Source organism: Lagopus muta, chromosome 21, assembly GCF_023343835.1.
Source record: "Lagopus muta isolate bLagMut1 chromosome 21, bLagMut1 primary, whole genome shotgun sequence".
Lineage (NCBI taxonomy): Eukaryota > Metazoa > Chordata > Aves > Galliformes > Phasianidae > Lagopus > Lagopus muta.
The window spans coordinates 6,479,929-6,496,015 of NC_064453.1; the positions used below are offsets into that span (position 1 = coordinate 6,479,929).

At 63.6% G+C, this 16,087-nt stretch overlaps 1 protein-coding gene across 2 annotated transcripts; it reads left to right on the top strand.

The window, feature by feature from the left end:
• The first annotated feature begins 7,064 nt into the window (after window positions 1-7,064).
• Window positions 7,065-15,752, top strand: PHC2 (polyhomeotic homolog 2). 2 transcript variants are annotated; one of them, XM_048967662.1, is made up of 15 exons: window positions 7,065-7,149; window positions 9,435-9,620; window positions 9,829-9,987; window positions 10,062-10,139; window positions 10,211-10,372; window positions 11,366-11,470; window positions 11,535-11,748; window positions 12,141-12,457; window positions 13,027-13,174; window positions 13,743-13,945; window positions 14,059-14,188; window positions 14,268-14,382; window positions 14,463-14,598; window positions 14,680-15,001; window positions 15,088-15,752. In XM_048967662.1, the coding sequence occupies exons 2-15, from the start codon at window positions 9,477-9,479 to the stop codon at window positions 15,240-15,242; spliced, it is 2,388 nt and encodes a 795-aa protein (XP_048823619.1). In that variant the 5' UTR covers window positions 7,065-7,149; window positions 9,435-9,476; the 3' UTR covers window positions 15,243-15,752. The 2 variants fall into 2 exon arrangements, with proteins under 2 accessions (XP_048823619.1, XP_048823618.1); XM_048967661.1 differs by lacking the exons at window positions 7,065-7,149; window positions 9,435-9,620; window positions 9,829-9,987; ... (4 more) ...; window positions 12,141-12,457; window positions 13,027-13,174 and adding an exon at window positions 13,557-13,578 and having other exon boundaries at window positions 15,088-15,733.
• The last annotated feature ends 335 nt before the right edge of the window (window positions 15,753-16,087 follow it).

Sequence of the window (16,087 nt, forward strand, 5' to 3'; positions counted from 1 at the left end):
TTTGTGATCAGGACTGGCTTCCTCCAGCTGCAATGCACAGAAATGTGTGCTTTAAGTACACGTTGGATTCCCCATCTTCCAGCAGTACTTTGAGAAAAGCAATCCCACAAGCAGGCTTCCCTCTTCCCATGGAGGAACGGCTGGTGTCTTATCTCCAACGATGCACGGGGGTTTTGTTAGGGCAGGGTTGGGCTGGTTATCTGATCCTCGATTTGCATCTCACTGCTTCTATCGCCCAGCACCTCCACCTCATCCAGCTAACAGCCCACGGGATCAATCGGTCCTTCTGCAGGCAGCTGTCTGATGTGGAGCGCAGTACACCCCAGCTCCTCAGCCCAGGTATGCATGAGATCGGTTTGGAAATGAGTCCCATTGACTGACCCTATTCTTTCTGGGGTGTCACAGGGTCTCAAGACTTGCTTTTCAAAGCTCAGGATGGTGTTTCAGGTGGTGGCATGGGTTGCCTTTACAGCCGGGTTCTGCTGGGGCTGCATGGGACCAGAGGGAGCTCCACAGTTCTGTGGGACTCCTCTCCACAGAGACCTGAGGAGAGAAGAGGAAAGGTGCAATTGCTGGTTTTGTCCACGAGATGGTTCTCAGAGGAGAGGGACGGCAGCAGCCGAGGACCCAAATGCCGCATGGCGCCCAGGGCAGCGCTCCCACCAGAACTCCCCCAAAGCAAAGCAGCGTGATAAGCGACGCAGCAAAGATCAGCAGCAACAGCTCTTGGAGTTTGGTGCCTAGAATCACAGAACACCCCGAGCTGGAAGGGACCCTGAGCCCAACCCCCGGCTGCACACAGCGCTGCCCAGTCCCAAACCCCATGGTCCCAGCGTGGGGCTGTGCCGTGCCGCTGCCCTCTGGGCCACAGCCTGCCCCTGCTTCCCTCTGTCCTCAAGGGAGTGTGCAGCTCCTCCTGACTCTGCGTTGCCCATGAGCGTGCTTAGCACACATTCAATGGCTGCAACCGGATCATTTATAAATACATTAAAGAGAACTGGCCCTAAAACCGAGTCCTCCTTGCCCTTGTATGGCAAGAAAGGGATCAAGTAGCAGAACATGCGAGGAAGCAGACACGTCAGCACCCAAAGTAAATAGACGCCAGCATCACGAGGCCAATCCAACGACTTCCCCGGCTGAGCGCAGCAGCCAGCAGTTGGATCCAGCACTGTCATTGTCCCAGAGCCCCTCACTGGGCACCAGTGGCTCCTGTGGGCCAGCCCTGGGGGAGCCAACAGTGCCCAGCCACTTGCTGCTTTCCCCTGGATCCCAGTGGGTTGGAGAGAGGAAAGAAAGGGCAACAGCAACAGCAGAACATCTTGGGGCTCGAGGCAAATGTTGGGTAAGTGAAGGAGAAGGGGAAGGAGAGAGAAAGAAAGCAAAGCAAAACGAAAGGAGGGATGCAAAGGCAAGATCCCACCACCTCCCGTGGACAGACCAATGCCCATGCAGTTCCTAAGCAGAAGAAAACCAACAACCAACAGCTCTGTGCGTCCTCACACAGGAAGATAGCTCCATCCCAAGCAGACCCTGCGCCCAAACCTGCTACAAACCCCCTGCCAGCCCCCTGTGAGCCCCTTCTGGTCCACCGCAAGTCCATCGCTTTCCCACCACTCAGGCTGGGAAAGGACACATGGAGCCTGGAGCAAAGACACCACCTTCCTGGGCCCAATTCCCCCTCCCTGCTGGTTCAAGTTACTGGGAAGCTGCAGGATTTCATTCATCTGGGGAAGGATGGTGGCCGTCCTGCCTCCCCGCGCAGCCCCACACGGCATCGCGCCTCCCACCCCCCGCTCCCTGGCAGCTCTTTCGTCTGCCCCTCCTGCAGCTGGTTTGACTTAAATCACTGAAAGCAAAGCACAGGGAGCCGACGCAGAGCTCTTCCCAGGGTGACATGAAGTAAAACTTCCCCCTGGATGTCCTGAAAGAGGAGGCATCCGTCCCTGGGAAATGCCACAGGCTGGAGGGAACAGGAAAATAAATTTCTGGAGCCTCCAGGAATCTGCTGCACTGGATAGGAAAACCTCATTGCTCTTGGGAAGAGCTTCATTAATAGCCAAGCTTGCACACAGCCACAGATACTTGCAGAGATGCAATTTAGATCGATCTGCAGTCAGGCTGGGTGCTCCTGACTGACTGTGCAGGCAAACCTTCCCAGCTCCAGTGCAAAACAGCGCTGTTGTCCCAGCGCAGGGAGCTGAGATCATCACAGAGATGGTCAGGATTCAGCCTATTTGAGGGTCTTGCAGTGCCAGAGCAGCCTTGGTGCCCACTGTGCCCAGGCTGCTCTTCAGGGCATTGCACCAAAACCAGGGGCTGGGATCAGGCTTCCTGAGACTTTGCTTTGCCTTCAGTCAAAACAAGGACAAGGACTGAGAGAGGCCTCTGCAAGCTCACTGAAGGCCCATTGCAAACACAATGCAAACCCATTGCAAACCCATTGCAAACACAATGCAAACCCATTGCAGACCCATTGCAAACACAATGCAAACCCATTGCAGACCCATTGTAAACCCATTGCAAACCCATTGCAAACCAATGCAAGACCACTGCAAATCCATTGCAAACCCAGTGCAAGGGTGTGTTGCCAGTTCCCTGTATCCCACCTATTGCAGAAGACACCCAAGACCCCAGCCCACCAATCTCCACCTTCATATAAGACCAATACTACCAGGGAGGCAGAGCCTTGGCACAGCCGCCAGCAGGCTCTGCCCACTGAAAACATCCCCCAGGGCACCAAATCTGCCCTTTCTCCATGTGAGCCTTGCCCAATGGGATTCAGGCCGCACAAACAGCATGGAACAGCCTATGACCCGGCCAGGAGTTTGTTAAATCCAAAGTAATTTAGAAAGAAAAAAAAAAAGGGGGGGGGGGGGGGGGAGAGAAAGGATGAATCCTTCCTGCAGTGCTGCTGTGCTCCTGCTGCCAGATGTTGGAGGAACGAAGGAGAAAGAGAAAATAAAAGCTGTTCTTTCTGCCCCCCACCACTTGCAGAACTCCAACCAACCCGGCCGGGTCAGCAGAGCCCACCGACAGCCCCGCCAGGCCTCGTTAGGGCTCATTAACGAAGCGTCAGTCTCGCCACGGTTGCGAGGGCTGCTGGCCTGAGCTGTCAGCGCCCATTAGGAGTTGGGTGCTATGGGCTGGGAACGGGACGGGGCTGGGAGGATCAAAGGCGGTGAGTGTCCGGCTCCAGTGGGGCAGAATAATTTAATAGAGAGGCTTATCCAGGTTTTTTACAGTATATTTTTTTTTCTTTGCTCTTACCAGCGCTGACTCTGCCCGTAAATCTTTATCTCAGCCCCTCTGCTGCCCTCTCCCTTCCCAGCTGCACCACGAGGCAAAAACATTGCAATTTTGGTTTCCAGTTCAACCCGGAATCATCGGCAAAACCCACATCTCTGCTTTCAGCACACCTAAAGCTTGCTGCCAGCTGGCAGAGGAGTGGCAAGGATGGGGATCATGGGCAGCAGGCAGCCACGATCCCACAGCACTGTGACCCTCTCCCGGTTCCTTGCAAGCCTCTGCCCAGCACTGGTGCCCATTATCCAGCACTGCAACCTCAGGGTGTTCACATGCACCAACGCCGAGTGCCCCGCCATGCACACAGGTGCAGGAACACCCCCAGGAGCTCACGGCTCATCCTGCTTCCACGTGCTGGAGAAAATTCACATTGCATCAGCCAGGCTTCGTCTGACACGATGCAATTCCCACCACCTCGCTGCATAACCCGACAGCATGCGGGGTTGGGATGTGCATCGGCTCGACTGCGAGCAAATGAGAACCGCTTGCTCCAGTGTGGGCTTGTGAATGTTCACGGCGAGGAGAAGATGGGGCAGTGATTTATACGGGTAAAAGAAGGCTTTAATTGCAGTGAGATTAAATCATCACTCCAAGCAAGGTCAACATGGGTAAGCCTGGAGTGATTTGGGACGGCGAGTGGGGCTGGAGCAGAGGCTGGAGCTGACACCAAGTGGATGGAAGCTGAAAGTTCTGCTCAGTGACAGCAGACAGAAGGTTTGAGTTAAAAGCTGGGGGACTGCTAGAAAACTCCCCAGCTGTCAGCAGATCTCACAGCCCACTGAAGTCGTGCAAAAAAAATAATAAAGAATAAAAATAAAAAGAAAAAAACCCCAAGTTTTGGCCATGCAGAGCCCTGAGGGCGAGCTTTCCTCTCCCACAGCCCATCCTTCAGACATTCCAACCAAGCATTGAGTTGGAGCACCCCCAGAGGAACTCCCAGGGGGGGCTTTTCTCAGCGCCCAGCCCCACAGAGCCCTTTCAGAGCCAGCATTTGCCAACCCCCCCCCCAGAAACTCCAAACCCCAGCGGGATATCCGCTCCTTCCAGCCCCCTGCCGGGACCCAGCAAAGCTGGGGACGGAGACGTCGGCGCAGGAGGAGCTGCGTCACCGGGCGATTTCCTTTGGAAAAATACCTGCATCCAAGGTGCAGAAATACAACAAAACCCAAAATGTGACAAGGCACGCTTGCATAACCCATTTGTCCCCTTCTCTTGCCTTCTCGCCAAGGCTCTGCTGTCTCTGGACCCCTTCCAACAGCCTTCCCAGAGGGTGATGCTTTGGGAACGTGGGGGCTGACAGCGCTTTGGGATGCCACTAGCAGCTACTGCAGCGCTCAAGGGGGAAGAAGCTCAAAGGGGAAGAATTTGGAAGTGATTTGCTCCAGAAAAGAGGTCAGGGGAAACACAAACCCTAGGAGGAGCACAGTGATCCCCATGGGAGGATGTCCCCCAGGGCTCAAAGGGGAGGGGAGGGCTTTGGGAGTCAGACAGCAGGGTGACAGCCCTCTTAAAGGAGGACCAACGGCGCTCAGCGCAGTCGGGTCGTGGCGGCGCCTCTTTCCACCGCTGCAGCACCCCACATCGGGGCAGGATGCTCACAGGGAGACGGGACCGCCCAGAAGGGCTCTTCGTCCCCCCCTCGGTGCCAACACGCAGCCCGTGAGGCTGCCGGGCCGCAGGATGCCGTGGGCCCACCCAGGGGCTGCAGGTAGGCGGATGTGAGGCAGCTCCGGCAGCGCCCCGCTCACATCGCCAAATATCCGGCCCCATTGTTCGCGGGGATGCGCCGCGTCCGTGCTTTGTTCCCCCCGGCACCCGCGCGCCTTTGTGTCCACACAAATATTTGCGCCCTCCGAGCCCACGCGCGGGGCGGCGGGAGGGACGAGCGGCCCCCAATCGCGTCCGGAGGGAAATTTCCAAGTGGAAACCCAGCCCTCAGCGTGGCCCAGCCTGAATGGCCGCCCCGCTGGGTGCAGACAATGAGCAGTCGGGCTTTCAAGCTGTTCCCGCCCGGCTCCCCGGTGCGAGAAGGGAGATGGCATCAGGCGCAAGTCCTGGCCCGGTGCTGGGCTCAGTGCTGGGCCCGACGTCAGCCTGGTGCTGGGCCCGGTGCTTGGTCCTGTGCTAGGCCCAGTGCCAGGCCTCATGCTGCCCTTGGTGCCAGGCCGTGCTGTACTTTGAGCCGTGTCTCCACACCACCCTGCACCCGGGGCGCTCCTCACAGCAATGGCGCCGCACAGCACAGAGGTGGGGACAGCAGCCAAGACAAGACTGAGGCCTGCTGCTACGCCCAGGCTGAGTCCCTCCAAGCACAACGTGATTGGTACCGGAGGGACACCGACCCTGTGCTGCCACGTGCCTGGCACAGCGTGGCCATTTGGCTCCCAGCGTCCGCACTGGTGGTGGCCTCGCGAGTCGTCTCCTTTTTGGGCTGAAAAGCGTGCGGTTTGGGACACATGCTGCTATGAGACTGTGGCAGGGTGCAGCACCCCCAGCATGTCCCTTGGGGGCTGCACCCCCACTGCTCCTCGCTGCCCAGAGATAGTTGTTGGCTCCCTGCATAGCAAAAGGAGCCAAAAAAAAGAGAAGGGATAACGCTCAGCCCCATCCTCATTCTGCAGGCTTCACTGAAGGGCAGCCGTTGCCCTCTGGTGGCTCCAGCCGCGCAGCCCCAACGTTCCCCAAACCCCGGGCAGCTCCGTCCCCAAGCCCTGAGGGTTGGCAGTGTCCCCAGGTGTGAGCAGCACTGTTGTGCCCGAGCACCAAGGGCACACTGCGGTCACAGCCGATCCTGTGAGCCCCTCGTGCCCACCTGCAAACTCCCAGGCCCTTCCTGCAAATCCATGCATCCCACAGCAGACCCAGGCCCCACGTGCACCCCCTTTACAAACCCACCTGCAAATCCCGGGGTCCCACTGCACATCCAGGAGCACTTTAGGAGCACTGTGGTTGCATGCACTGCTCATGGCTTTTGAGACTCCGTGCTTCCAGGGCTACCTAAATTTTTGCAGATTTGCTGTATGTGCCTCATTTTCCACAATCTGGCCGTGCTCCCCCTGCCCTTTGTGGGTTTGCACTTTGAACCCCATCCACCCCATCTTTTCCACTCTTCCCCTTGGCACCCCGCTTTTTTGCAGGGTTGCTATTTGCACCCATTTCTTTTTCTGCTAGCTTCTTGCACCCTGCTCCCTGCGAGACTACCATCTCCGCTCCTTTCCACATTTGCAGCCTGCACCCCATTTCTTGCTCTCTCATGCTCACACTTTGCACGCCTGCTTTTTGCACTTTGCACGCCTGCTTTTTGCACTTTGCAGGCTTACCTCGGGCACCTCGCCCTTCGCAGGTCAGCCACTCGCACCTCACCCCCTGCACACGCCCTACTCGCAACCCGCTTTGCAGCAGGCTGCACCCCCCCTCCCCCCGCCCCCCACTCCCTATGGGGTCGCCGTTCCCGTTTCCGGCCCCGCCCCGTCGCGGGGCAGCGCGCGGGCAGCCCCGCCCCCCGTTGCCATGGCGCTCGGCCCTCCCCCCCCCCCCTCCTCCCCGTTGCCATAGCGAGCGCGAGCCGCTGGCGCGGGGGGCGTGGCCGGCGGGCCGGCCCGCTTTCCGATTGGCCACGCGGCGCACGTGACGAGCGGCGGAATGCAAATGAGCGATGGCCGCGCCGCCGCCCGAGGGAGCGCTGCACCGCCCCGGCGGGAGAGAAGCAGGCCACGCCCCTCCGCGCTGACCACGCCCCTCCCCGGTAGCCCCGCCCCGCCCCGCCCCGCCCCGCCGGCCCGCGCGGCCGCAACCCCGGGAGGCGCCTCCGTCATGGCCGGCGGGAGCCGGGCCGCGGGGCCGCAGGTACCGAGCGCCGGGCCCCGCCGCTTTGTCTGGGACGCCGGGGGGCGGGGGGGGGGCGGGCCGCGCACGCGTCCGGCTGTCGGGTGTCCGCGCGTCCCGGCCGCCGTGCCTCAGTTTCCCCGTCGCCGCGGGGGGCGGGGGGGGAGGCGGACGCACCGATGTCCGCCGTGCGCCCGGCTCCCTCCCCAGGCTCCCACCGCCCCGGGCGGGGGCTCGGCCGGACCCGCGCGGCCGCTCCACGTGCGACGGTGGGAGAACCGAGAGCCGCCCGTGGCTGCGGGGGCACCGCGCGCCGCTCCGCCCCGCGTGGGGTTCGAGGCCGCGGAGCCCCGCCGTGCGTGTCACCGCCCCGCCGCCTCCCTGTCCCTCACACGGGGTCGAATGCGGACCGGCGGGGACGCTCCTCGCTGCGCTCACGGCTCCGTCGCGACCCCACGCGTGAGGACGCCCCGATGCCGCCGGGATGTCACGGCACAGCTGACGGATAAAGCCACGGCCCACGCGTCCAAACCCTGCGGCGCTGAGAGCGGAGCGCGGCGGATGTCACGGCCACGCCGCGGGCACGCGGCCACCGGCGGGCATTTCGGCAGCCACCTCCAGCGTGCTTCTGCGTCCCACCTGTGCGCGTCCCCGCTCCGCACCGGCGCAGCAGCGCCCTCCGGGGACGTGGCCCCGTGGCCTCACGCCGCTGAGCGCGGGGACGTCGCGCTGCCACGTCCTGCTGTCCCGCTGCCGCCGCCTCGCGCTGTGTTCGTCCCTGCCAGGCTGTGGCGTGGCCCCCGGGGTCACCTGGCGCGGCCACCGCGGCCACCTGCTGTGGGCACCGCGGCTGCTGTCCATGGTGAAGCGCCCGGCGCTGCTGTCCCTGGTGCTGGCCGTGGCACCCGCCCTGGTGGCACCCGCCCTGGTGGCACGGGGCCTTGGGTTTCTTGCTGGTTATGGGAGGTCTGTGGGCCCACGTGGTTGCAGCAAAGCCTGGGTGCCCACAGAGCCATGGGGTGCTGGGGCCGTGGCCTGGCAGTGTGGGCACGGCCTTTGCTGGGAGCGGTGGTGGCGGTGGTGGCGGTGCTCCTGCTGCTCGCCACCATCCCCAGTGGCACTCAGCACGCAGCACTTCTCCCTCCATTCCTGTCCTTCTCCTTCTGTTCCTCCATCCCTCTGTCCTTCCTTCACACCTTTCAGCCCTTTCCTCCTACCCTTCCCTTAGTCCCTTTCCTCTTCCCATCCCATCCTGTTGGCCGTCCTTCCATCCCTGCACTCCTTTCCTTCTTCCGTCCTCCCTTCTGTCCATCTTTCCTTCCCCCTTATTCATTTCCTACTTTTTTCTGTCCATCCTTCTCTCCCTCCTTTTGTATTTTTGTCTGTCCATCCATCCTTTCACACCTTTCCTACTTCTTTCCATCCTTCTCTCATCTTTCTGTCCACCCTTCCCTCCCTTCATCCCTCTACTTCCCTTCATTCCTTTGTCTACTTTTTCATGTCTGTCCATCCTTCCCTCACTCCTTTGCTTTCCTGTTCCATTCTGTTCATCCTTCCCTTCTCTCTCTTGTCCCTCTCAACGTTTGCATTCACCTTTCCGTCTGTCCTCCTTCCCTCCCTTTGTCCTTCCTCCCATCCTTCTGTCCATCCTTCTCTTTCTTCCTTTGCTCTCTGTCATTCTCTCCCCTGTTGTCCTTCACCCTTTCCCTAATTCCATCTGTTTGTCCTTCTGCTCATCCTATCCCTATATCTTTCACTCCTACCTCTTTGCTTCCTTCCATCCTTGCTCCTGTCTCTGTCCTCTGTCCCTTTGTCCTTACTGTCTGTCCCCTCATTTCTTCCATCTGTTCTGCCTTCCCTTCCTTCCTCTCTTTCCATCCTCTTTCATTCCTCCATCCCTTCTCTACCTCCATCCATCCGTCCTTTCTTCCACCCATCCCTCTATCCATCCCATTCATACTTGTGTCCTCGTCTGTCTGTCCATCCTTCCCTCCTGCGCTTTGTCCTTTCCCATTTCCTTCTTTCCTTCCGTCCCTCCCTTCACTCTTCTCCTCCTTCCGCCCTTCCTGGCTGCACTTCCCATTCATCATTCTGTCCATCCCGCTTCCTTCCGTCCTTCACTTCCTCCCCTCATCCCTCTCCCGTATCCCTCTGTCTGTCCATCCTTCCTTCCTTCCTTTCCCTGAGGTCTTGAAGTGTCGCTGTGGGTAGGGGTGGGCCAGGAGCACACAGGGCTGCTTCCATCTGCCACCCTCATTCCCCCCAACCCATGGGAACCCCACGCCCACCCCCACGCTCTCCCCCAGCTCTAGGCCACCCCAGCCGCCCCGCGTGGCCCTGCCACCACCATGGAGAACGAGCAGCTCCCGGCACCTCCGCCCTCCAGCAGCGCCGGCGGCACCGGCACGACGCCCAGCAGCACCGGCACCACGCGCCCAGCCGCACCGCAGATCTCCGTCTACAGTGGCATTCCTGACCGCCAGACTGTCCAGGTAGGGCTGTGCTGCGCACCCTAACCCTACCCTCACCCTACAAATGGGGCTGGGGTTGGGGTGCTTGGGTCTCCCCTTGGGTTTAGAGCAGGAACGCTGCATGCACTGGGAGGCTCGGGATACAGGGTGAGGCAGAGCGGCGTTCAGGGTCCTGTGGCCGGGTTGGCTTTGGGATGTTGCGTCCCACGGTCTCACTGCTGCCCCACAGGTGATCCAGCAGGCCCTGCACCGGCAGCCCAACACGGCAGCGCAGTACCTGCAGCAGATGTATGCTGCGCAGCAGCAGCACCTGATGCTGCAGACGGCCGCGCTGCAGCAGCAGCACCTCACCAGCGCCCAGCTCCAGAGCCTGGCGGCCGTGCAGCAGGTACACCGCCCCCCGGGGGTCACCCCTAGGTGCCGCAGTGCAATGCACATGCAACGCTTTGCTCCCATCCCCAGGCCAGCCTGGCAGCCAACAGGCAGAGCGGCTCCTCTGGCAGCAACGGCACGCAGCAGGCGCCTGTGCAGCAGCCCACGGTGAGTCCCCGGCTCGCCGGGAGCACCCCGCAGCCCCCACCCCAGCCCCAAAACCCACTGTCCCATTGCAGATCAACCTGGCCACCTCGCCAGCAGCAGCCCAGCTCCTGAACCGGGCACAGAGTGTCAACCCCGGAGCGTCAGGCATCGCGCAGCAAGCTGTCCTGCTGGGCAACGCCGCCTCACCTGCCCTCACAGCCAGCCAGGCACAGATGTACCTGCGGGCACAGATGGTAAGAGGTGCCTGTCCCCGCGGTGCTATGGGGCAGCTGGAGCTGCTGGCTGGCCATCACCCTGCAGCAAGTTGGCCCAGACCCACAGGAAGCAGATGCTATAGGGTCCCCTTTGCCCCACGGCTCATAGGGCGCCCATCGCTGTGCTGCAGGGTGGGCTGGATGCATGCAGAGTCCATCACTCCACCGTACGGTAACCAGAGCCTACAGAACTCATAGGCTTCCTGTCACCTGGCTGTGGGGTAGCCAGGCCCTGTAGGGTGACCCTGAGCTCACAGGGGGCCCTTTGTGCTGCTGGGGGGTGCCTGGATCTCCCAGGTTGCCCACTGCTCCACCTTGGGGTGACCAGACCCAAAGCATCACCTGGCTGTGAGGTGCCAGGCCCCTGAGTGGGCACCTGACTCCATAGGGTGAATATTGCCCTGCTTTGAGGTGCCCTGGCCTTATGGGATGCCCAAACCCACAGGGCATGTTTCACCTTACTGTGGGGTGCCCAGACCCCCCAGGGTGACTACACACTGCTCTGAGATCTCCTCGGACTCCATTGAGAGCCCACTGTCCCCTGGGAGTGCCCAGACTACATGGGCTGTTCATCCTATGGGCTGTGTGGGCTTCATGGGGTGTCCCCACCCAGCGGGTGGTACCCAGACCCCAAGAGATGCCCAGACCTATAGAGTGTCTCCTCACCCTCACTGCTGGAGGCCCACCTCAGGATGGTACCCTCTGCAAGGGTAGGGGGGCATCTGGATCCCATGGGACACCTACATCCTACGGAGTGTTTGTCCAGACCCCACGGAGGGCCACTACTCTGATATGGAGTGCCCAGACCCCACAGGGTCACCCAAGGGACATGGGGAACGGCAACACTGAGCAGGGACATGGGCAAGTGTCCCATGTGCCCCGCACTTCTGCCATCACACGAGGACATGGGGGGACGCTCGGGGTGCTCCCCACAACCCTCATATACAGACACTCACCCTTCTCTCCCCCCAGCTCATCTTCACGCCCACGGGCCCCGTCAGCGCCGTCCGGCCCGAGAGCCCTGCACCTGTCCCACCGCCAGCCCCACCACCCGCCCCACCGCCCGCCACCCCCCAGGTGAGCCCCCCCTGCACTCCACATCCTCCATTCCCCCCACCCCACTGACATGCTGCCATTGTAGGTGCACAGCCTGGCGCTGCGCCCCGCCGGCCCCCACCTTCCCGCCCTCGCCATGAAACCCCCTGGCAGCGCTCCACGGGCCGGACCCCCCCGGGTCCCCCCACCCGAGAACCCTGCTGACCACCTCAAAAAGGCTGAGGGCCCCGATGCCCGCACCCACCCCATGGCCCGCACTGCCACTGCCCCTGCTGCCGCCCACCCGCTCGTCACCCCAGGTAAGGCACAGTGCTGGGGGGGGGCTTGGACCGTTGGGTGCTGCAAAGGGCAGCAGGCGTTCACTCTGAAACCTAATGATGGCCCTCCCTGCTGTTTCCCGGGCACCCCATCTGTATCAGGGACCTGTATAGTGTACAGTGCCGGTGGATCAGAGGGGGAGGAGGTTCCTCCTCATGGCTCAGCTCTGGGGGTGAAGGCTGTTCCCCTCCCCAGCACCCACCAGTCCCCTGGGGTTACCCAACCTCAGGGTGCTGCTGCTACCCCCCCAGGACAGCCTCACCCCAGCCAAGAGTGAATGCTGCCGGGTCAGGAGCAACCTTGGAGGGAGGGGGCTCAGGGATGGCACTGCTGACAAAGCCTCTGGGCCTTATCCCCGCGCTCCCCCCCACAGCCTACGCCCCGCTGCAGCAGCCCCAGTTCCTGCAGCAACCACCGAAGCCGATGCAGCAGCAGTTTGTCATCCAGCAGCAGCAGCAGCAGCAACAGCTGGCACCCCGCGGGCAGCCCCCCCCGGGTCCAGCTGCCCCCCAGCTCCAGTCACTGCCCCCTGCCAGCCCCAGCCCAGCCCCCCCACCCAAAACGGGAGCCCCCCACGGGACGGGGGCGGAAGGCACAGCCCCCAACGGGCACCCCGGCTGCTATGGGGCACCCCGCAAGTTCCAGCACGCCTCCGCCGTCATCCTGCAGCTGCAGCCCGCCAGCAGCACGGTGAGGGCCCCCCCGGCCCCAGAGAGCAGGGGTGCTGGGGGTCGGGGTGCATGGGGGGCACCGGTGTGCACTCGGGTGGGTGCGCTACGTGCTGTGTGCATGTCAGCTCTGTGCACGTGTGCAACCCTTGTGCCACATCACGTGTGTGTGCATGCACGGCTGGTGTGCTCCTGAGCTACGCGCGCGTTGCTTGTGTGCATGACCCGTGCACCGCTGCCTGCTCCGTGTCCAACTGTGCCACATGCATGTGTGCGCAATGGCCCGCGCACAGCTGTGCACAGGGCCTGTGCCCTGGGCCACATTTGCACGCGTGTCCATGGCTCACGCACAAGTACGCGCGTGCAAGTGGTTGCAGGCTGCCTCCATGTGCACAGTTCTGCCTGGCCCACGGGCGCGTGAGCGCATTGCCGGCCCTTGCACGCGTGTGTCTGGCCCACGGCCGCGTGTAGCAGCGTCACCCAGAGCCGCGCATCCGCGTGCGCCGCCCGCACACAGACGCCCCGTCCCTCACACCCCGCCGCCCACGTGCGGGGTGCGATCCCGCGCCGCTGACGCTGTCCCCGCCGCAGCCGCCGCTGGGTGCCGCAGAGGCCGCCCGCCGAGACGCGCCGCCCGCCGCCAGAAGCCCCCCCGCCACCGCGCCTCCCGCCGCCGCCGCCGCCCCCCCGCCGCCCCCCGGCCCCGAAGCGCCGCAGGGGGAGAGCGCCGCCGCGCACGGTAAGCGCGGGAAACTGAGGCACGCGGGGAGCGGCGCCGCACGGCCACGCCCCCCGAGGCCACGCCCCCTTTTCCCCGCCGCCCCGCCCGCGCCTTTCCCCGAGGCCCCGCCCGCCGAGCGGAGCGCGCGCGCGCGGCGGCGGCCAATGAGGGCGATGGGCGTGGTCACCGCCCGGCCCCGCCCCGCCCCGCGCAGCCGCCGCCGCCGCCCCGGCCCGGCCCGGCCCCGCTCCGCCTTTGTCCCCGCTCCGCCGCCGCCGCCGCTGCCTTTGTCCCCGCCATGGGGCTGCCGCGCCGCTGAGCGCCGCCGGTGAGTGCGAGCCGCCCCGCTCCGGCCCGGCCCGGTGGGCGCTGACCTCACTTCCGCATCCGCCCCCGGCCCGGAGCCGCCGCGGCCCGGTCAGGTGAGGCCCGGGCTTGGCGGCGGGGCCCGGCGCGGCCTAGGACAGAGCGGCGCGGCCTAGCGGGCCTGGGGCGGCCTAGCGGGGCGGGGGCGGGCGGCGGCCGCGTGGAAGCTGACGGTTTCCCCCCCTCCCCCCCTCCCGTTTCCCCTCTCCCTCCTTCGCAGAGCCGGGCGCGGAGCGCGTGGATGCGCCGCCCGCCGCCCCCGCCCCCGGCATGACCTCGGGCAGCGGCAGCGCTGCCTCCACCGTCGCCGGCGCCGCCCCGCACAATGGTGAGAACAAACCGCCGCAGGCCGTGGTGAAGCCGCAGATCCTCACGCACGTGATCGAGGGCTTCGTCATCCAGGAGGGCGCCGAGCCCTTCCCGGTACGTCCGTCCCCCCTCCCTCGCCCCTTCCATCCCTAACGCAACGCGCTCCCCCCCTCCCCCCTGCCCTTCCCGGCCGTTCCCGGCCCCGCTGACGCCACCACGGCACGCAGGTGGGCCGCTCCTCGCTGCTGGTGGGGGGCCTGAAGCCGCAGTATGCACAGGAGCTGCTGGCAGAGCGCGCCCCGCAGCACGACAACACCACAACCACCGACTCTGAGATGGAGGAGCCCTACCTGCAAGGTGAGGGGGCACCCCGAGGTGGGAGCCCCGCGAGGACTCTGTCCCGCCTCGGCTCAGCCACCCACTGCTCTCTCGGCAGTGTCCAAAGAGGAGGGGGCTCCCCCGAAGCTGAAGTGTGAGCTGTGCGGCCGCGTCGACTTCGCCTACAAGTTCAAGCGCTCCAAGCGTTTCTGCTCCATGGCGTGTGCCAAGAGGTACCGGGCTCTGGCCCCCCGCGCCCCTCCCCGGCCCCACTCTCACCCCCCCCCACCCACCCCTTCACCGCTGCCTGCAGGTACAACGTGGGTTGCACGAAGCGCGTGGGGCTGTTCCACCCCGACCGCAACAAGCTGCAGAAGCCAGGAGGGCCCCCCCACAGCCGCCGCCGCACCTGCAAAGTGCCCACGCTCAGCAAGGACACCAAGAAGCAGGTGAGGGGGGGGGTATGGGTCCGACCCCAGGGGTGCAGTGAGCCGCGGGGGCCGGTGCTGCCCGGTGGCTCCGTCCCGCAGACGCCGGTGTCCCTCCCGCCGGGCTCGGGGCCGCTCTCGGTGACGGCGTCGCTGCAGCTCAACCACAGCCAGGAGGACTCGAGCCGCTGCTCGGACAACTCGAGCTACGAGGAGCCGCTGTCGCCCATCTCGGCCAGCTCGTCCACCTCCCGCCGGCGCCAGGCTGAGCGTGACCTGGAGCTGCACGACATGGAGCTGCGTGACATGGAGCTGCCCGATATGCACGTGCGGGAGCTGGCGGGCATTGGGCACCGCTTCCTGCCCAGCGAGCCCAGCAAGTGGAACGTGGAGGATGTCTACGAGTTCATCCGCTCGCTGCCGGGTGAGGGGCGTCGAGGGACGAGGGCCCTGTTGGCTTTGGGGCTGTGCTGAGTGACTGTGCTGTGTTCCTCCCCCCCCACCCTGTAGGCTGCCAGGAGATCGCAGAGGAGTTCCGTGCCCAGGAGATCGACGGGCAGGCGCTGCTGCTGCTGAAGGAGGATCACCTGATGAGCACCATGAACATCAAACTGGGGCCAGCCCTCAAGATCTACGCCCGTATCAGCATGCTCAAGGACTCCTAGAGCCGCACCGTCGGCTCACATGGACGCTCCCACCGGGTGGGGAGGGGGGGGACAGACCCAAGCCCCCCCCTCAACCCTGCCTGTCCTGGTTGGGGGGGGGGGGGGAACCTATCACTGAGCACAAACAGCCCCGGGGCAGCCCCCCCCTCGGCTGCAGGGTGTGTACATATAACCCGTAGCGATAGTGGCCCCACTGTGGCAGGGAGCCCCCCCGGCACGGCGGGGCACAGCAGGATGGTTGCCTTAATGCGTGGCCCCGCCGGGGCCCGGCTGCCCGCCCTGGGGTGGGGGGGAGGGTGTGGGGGTGCCTACAGAGATGGCACTGCCCCCAGCAGGGCTGCTCCAGGGGCACCTCAGTAAAGGATGGAGGTGGTGGGGGCTTGATACCCCCAGCAGGTAAGGACCCCCCCCCCTCAGCCCACACCGCTGCCGTCAGCCGCCACGGTCTTTCTAAGAAAAGGAGGAAAAAAGGAAAAAAAAAAAAAAAAAAAAAAAGAAAAAAACACAGAAACCACAACCCTTTTTTTTCCCCGTTTTTGTTTCTAATAAACACTGAAAAAAAAAAAAACTGACCCCCCCCCGTACTTTGCCTCCTCCTCACACGCACCCCCCATCCCCTTGGGGTAAACTGAGGGGTCCTGGCTTTGTGTCACCTTCCCCCCCCCCCCCCCACAGTGGGACAGCCCTATCACACACTTGGGCTGCTGGTGGCCGCCCTGTGGGGGCACTGCTACCACTGGGACCTTTGGTTCCCTTTGTGCCCCCCCCTTGCCCCACATCCCTGCTGGCACCCCTAACCCAATAGGCATCCAGAGGTGAGGCTGAGGAGCAGTGAGGTCCCCGTG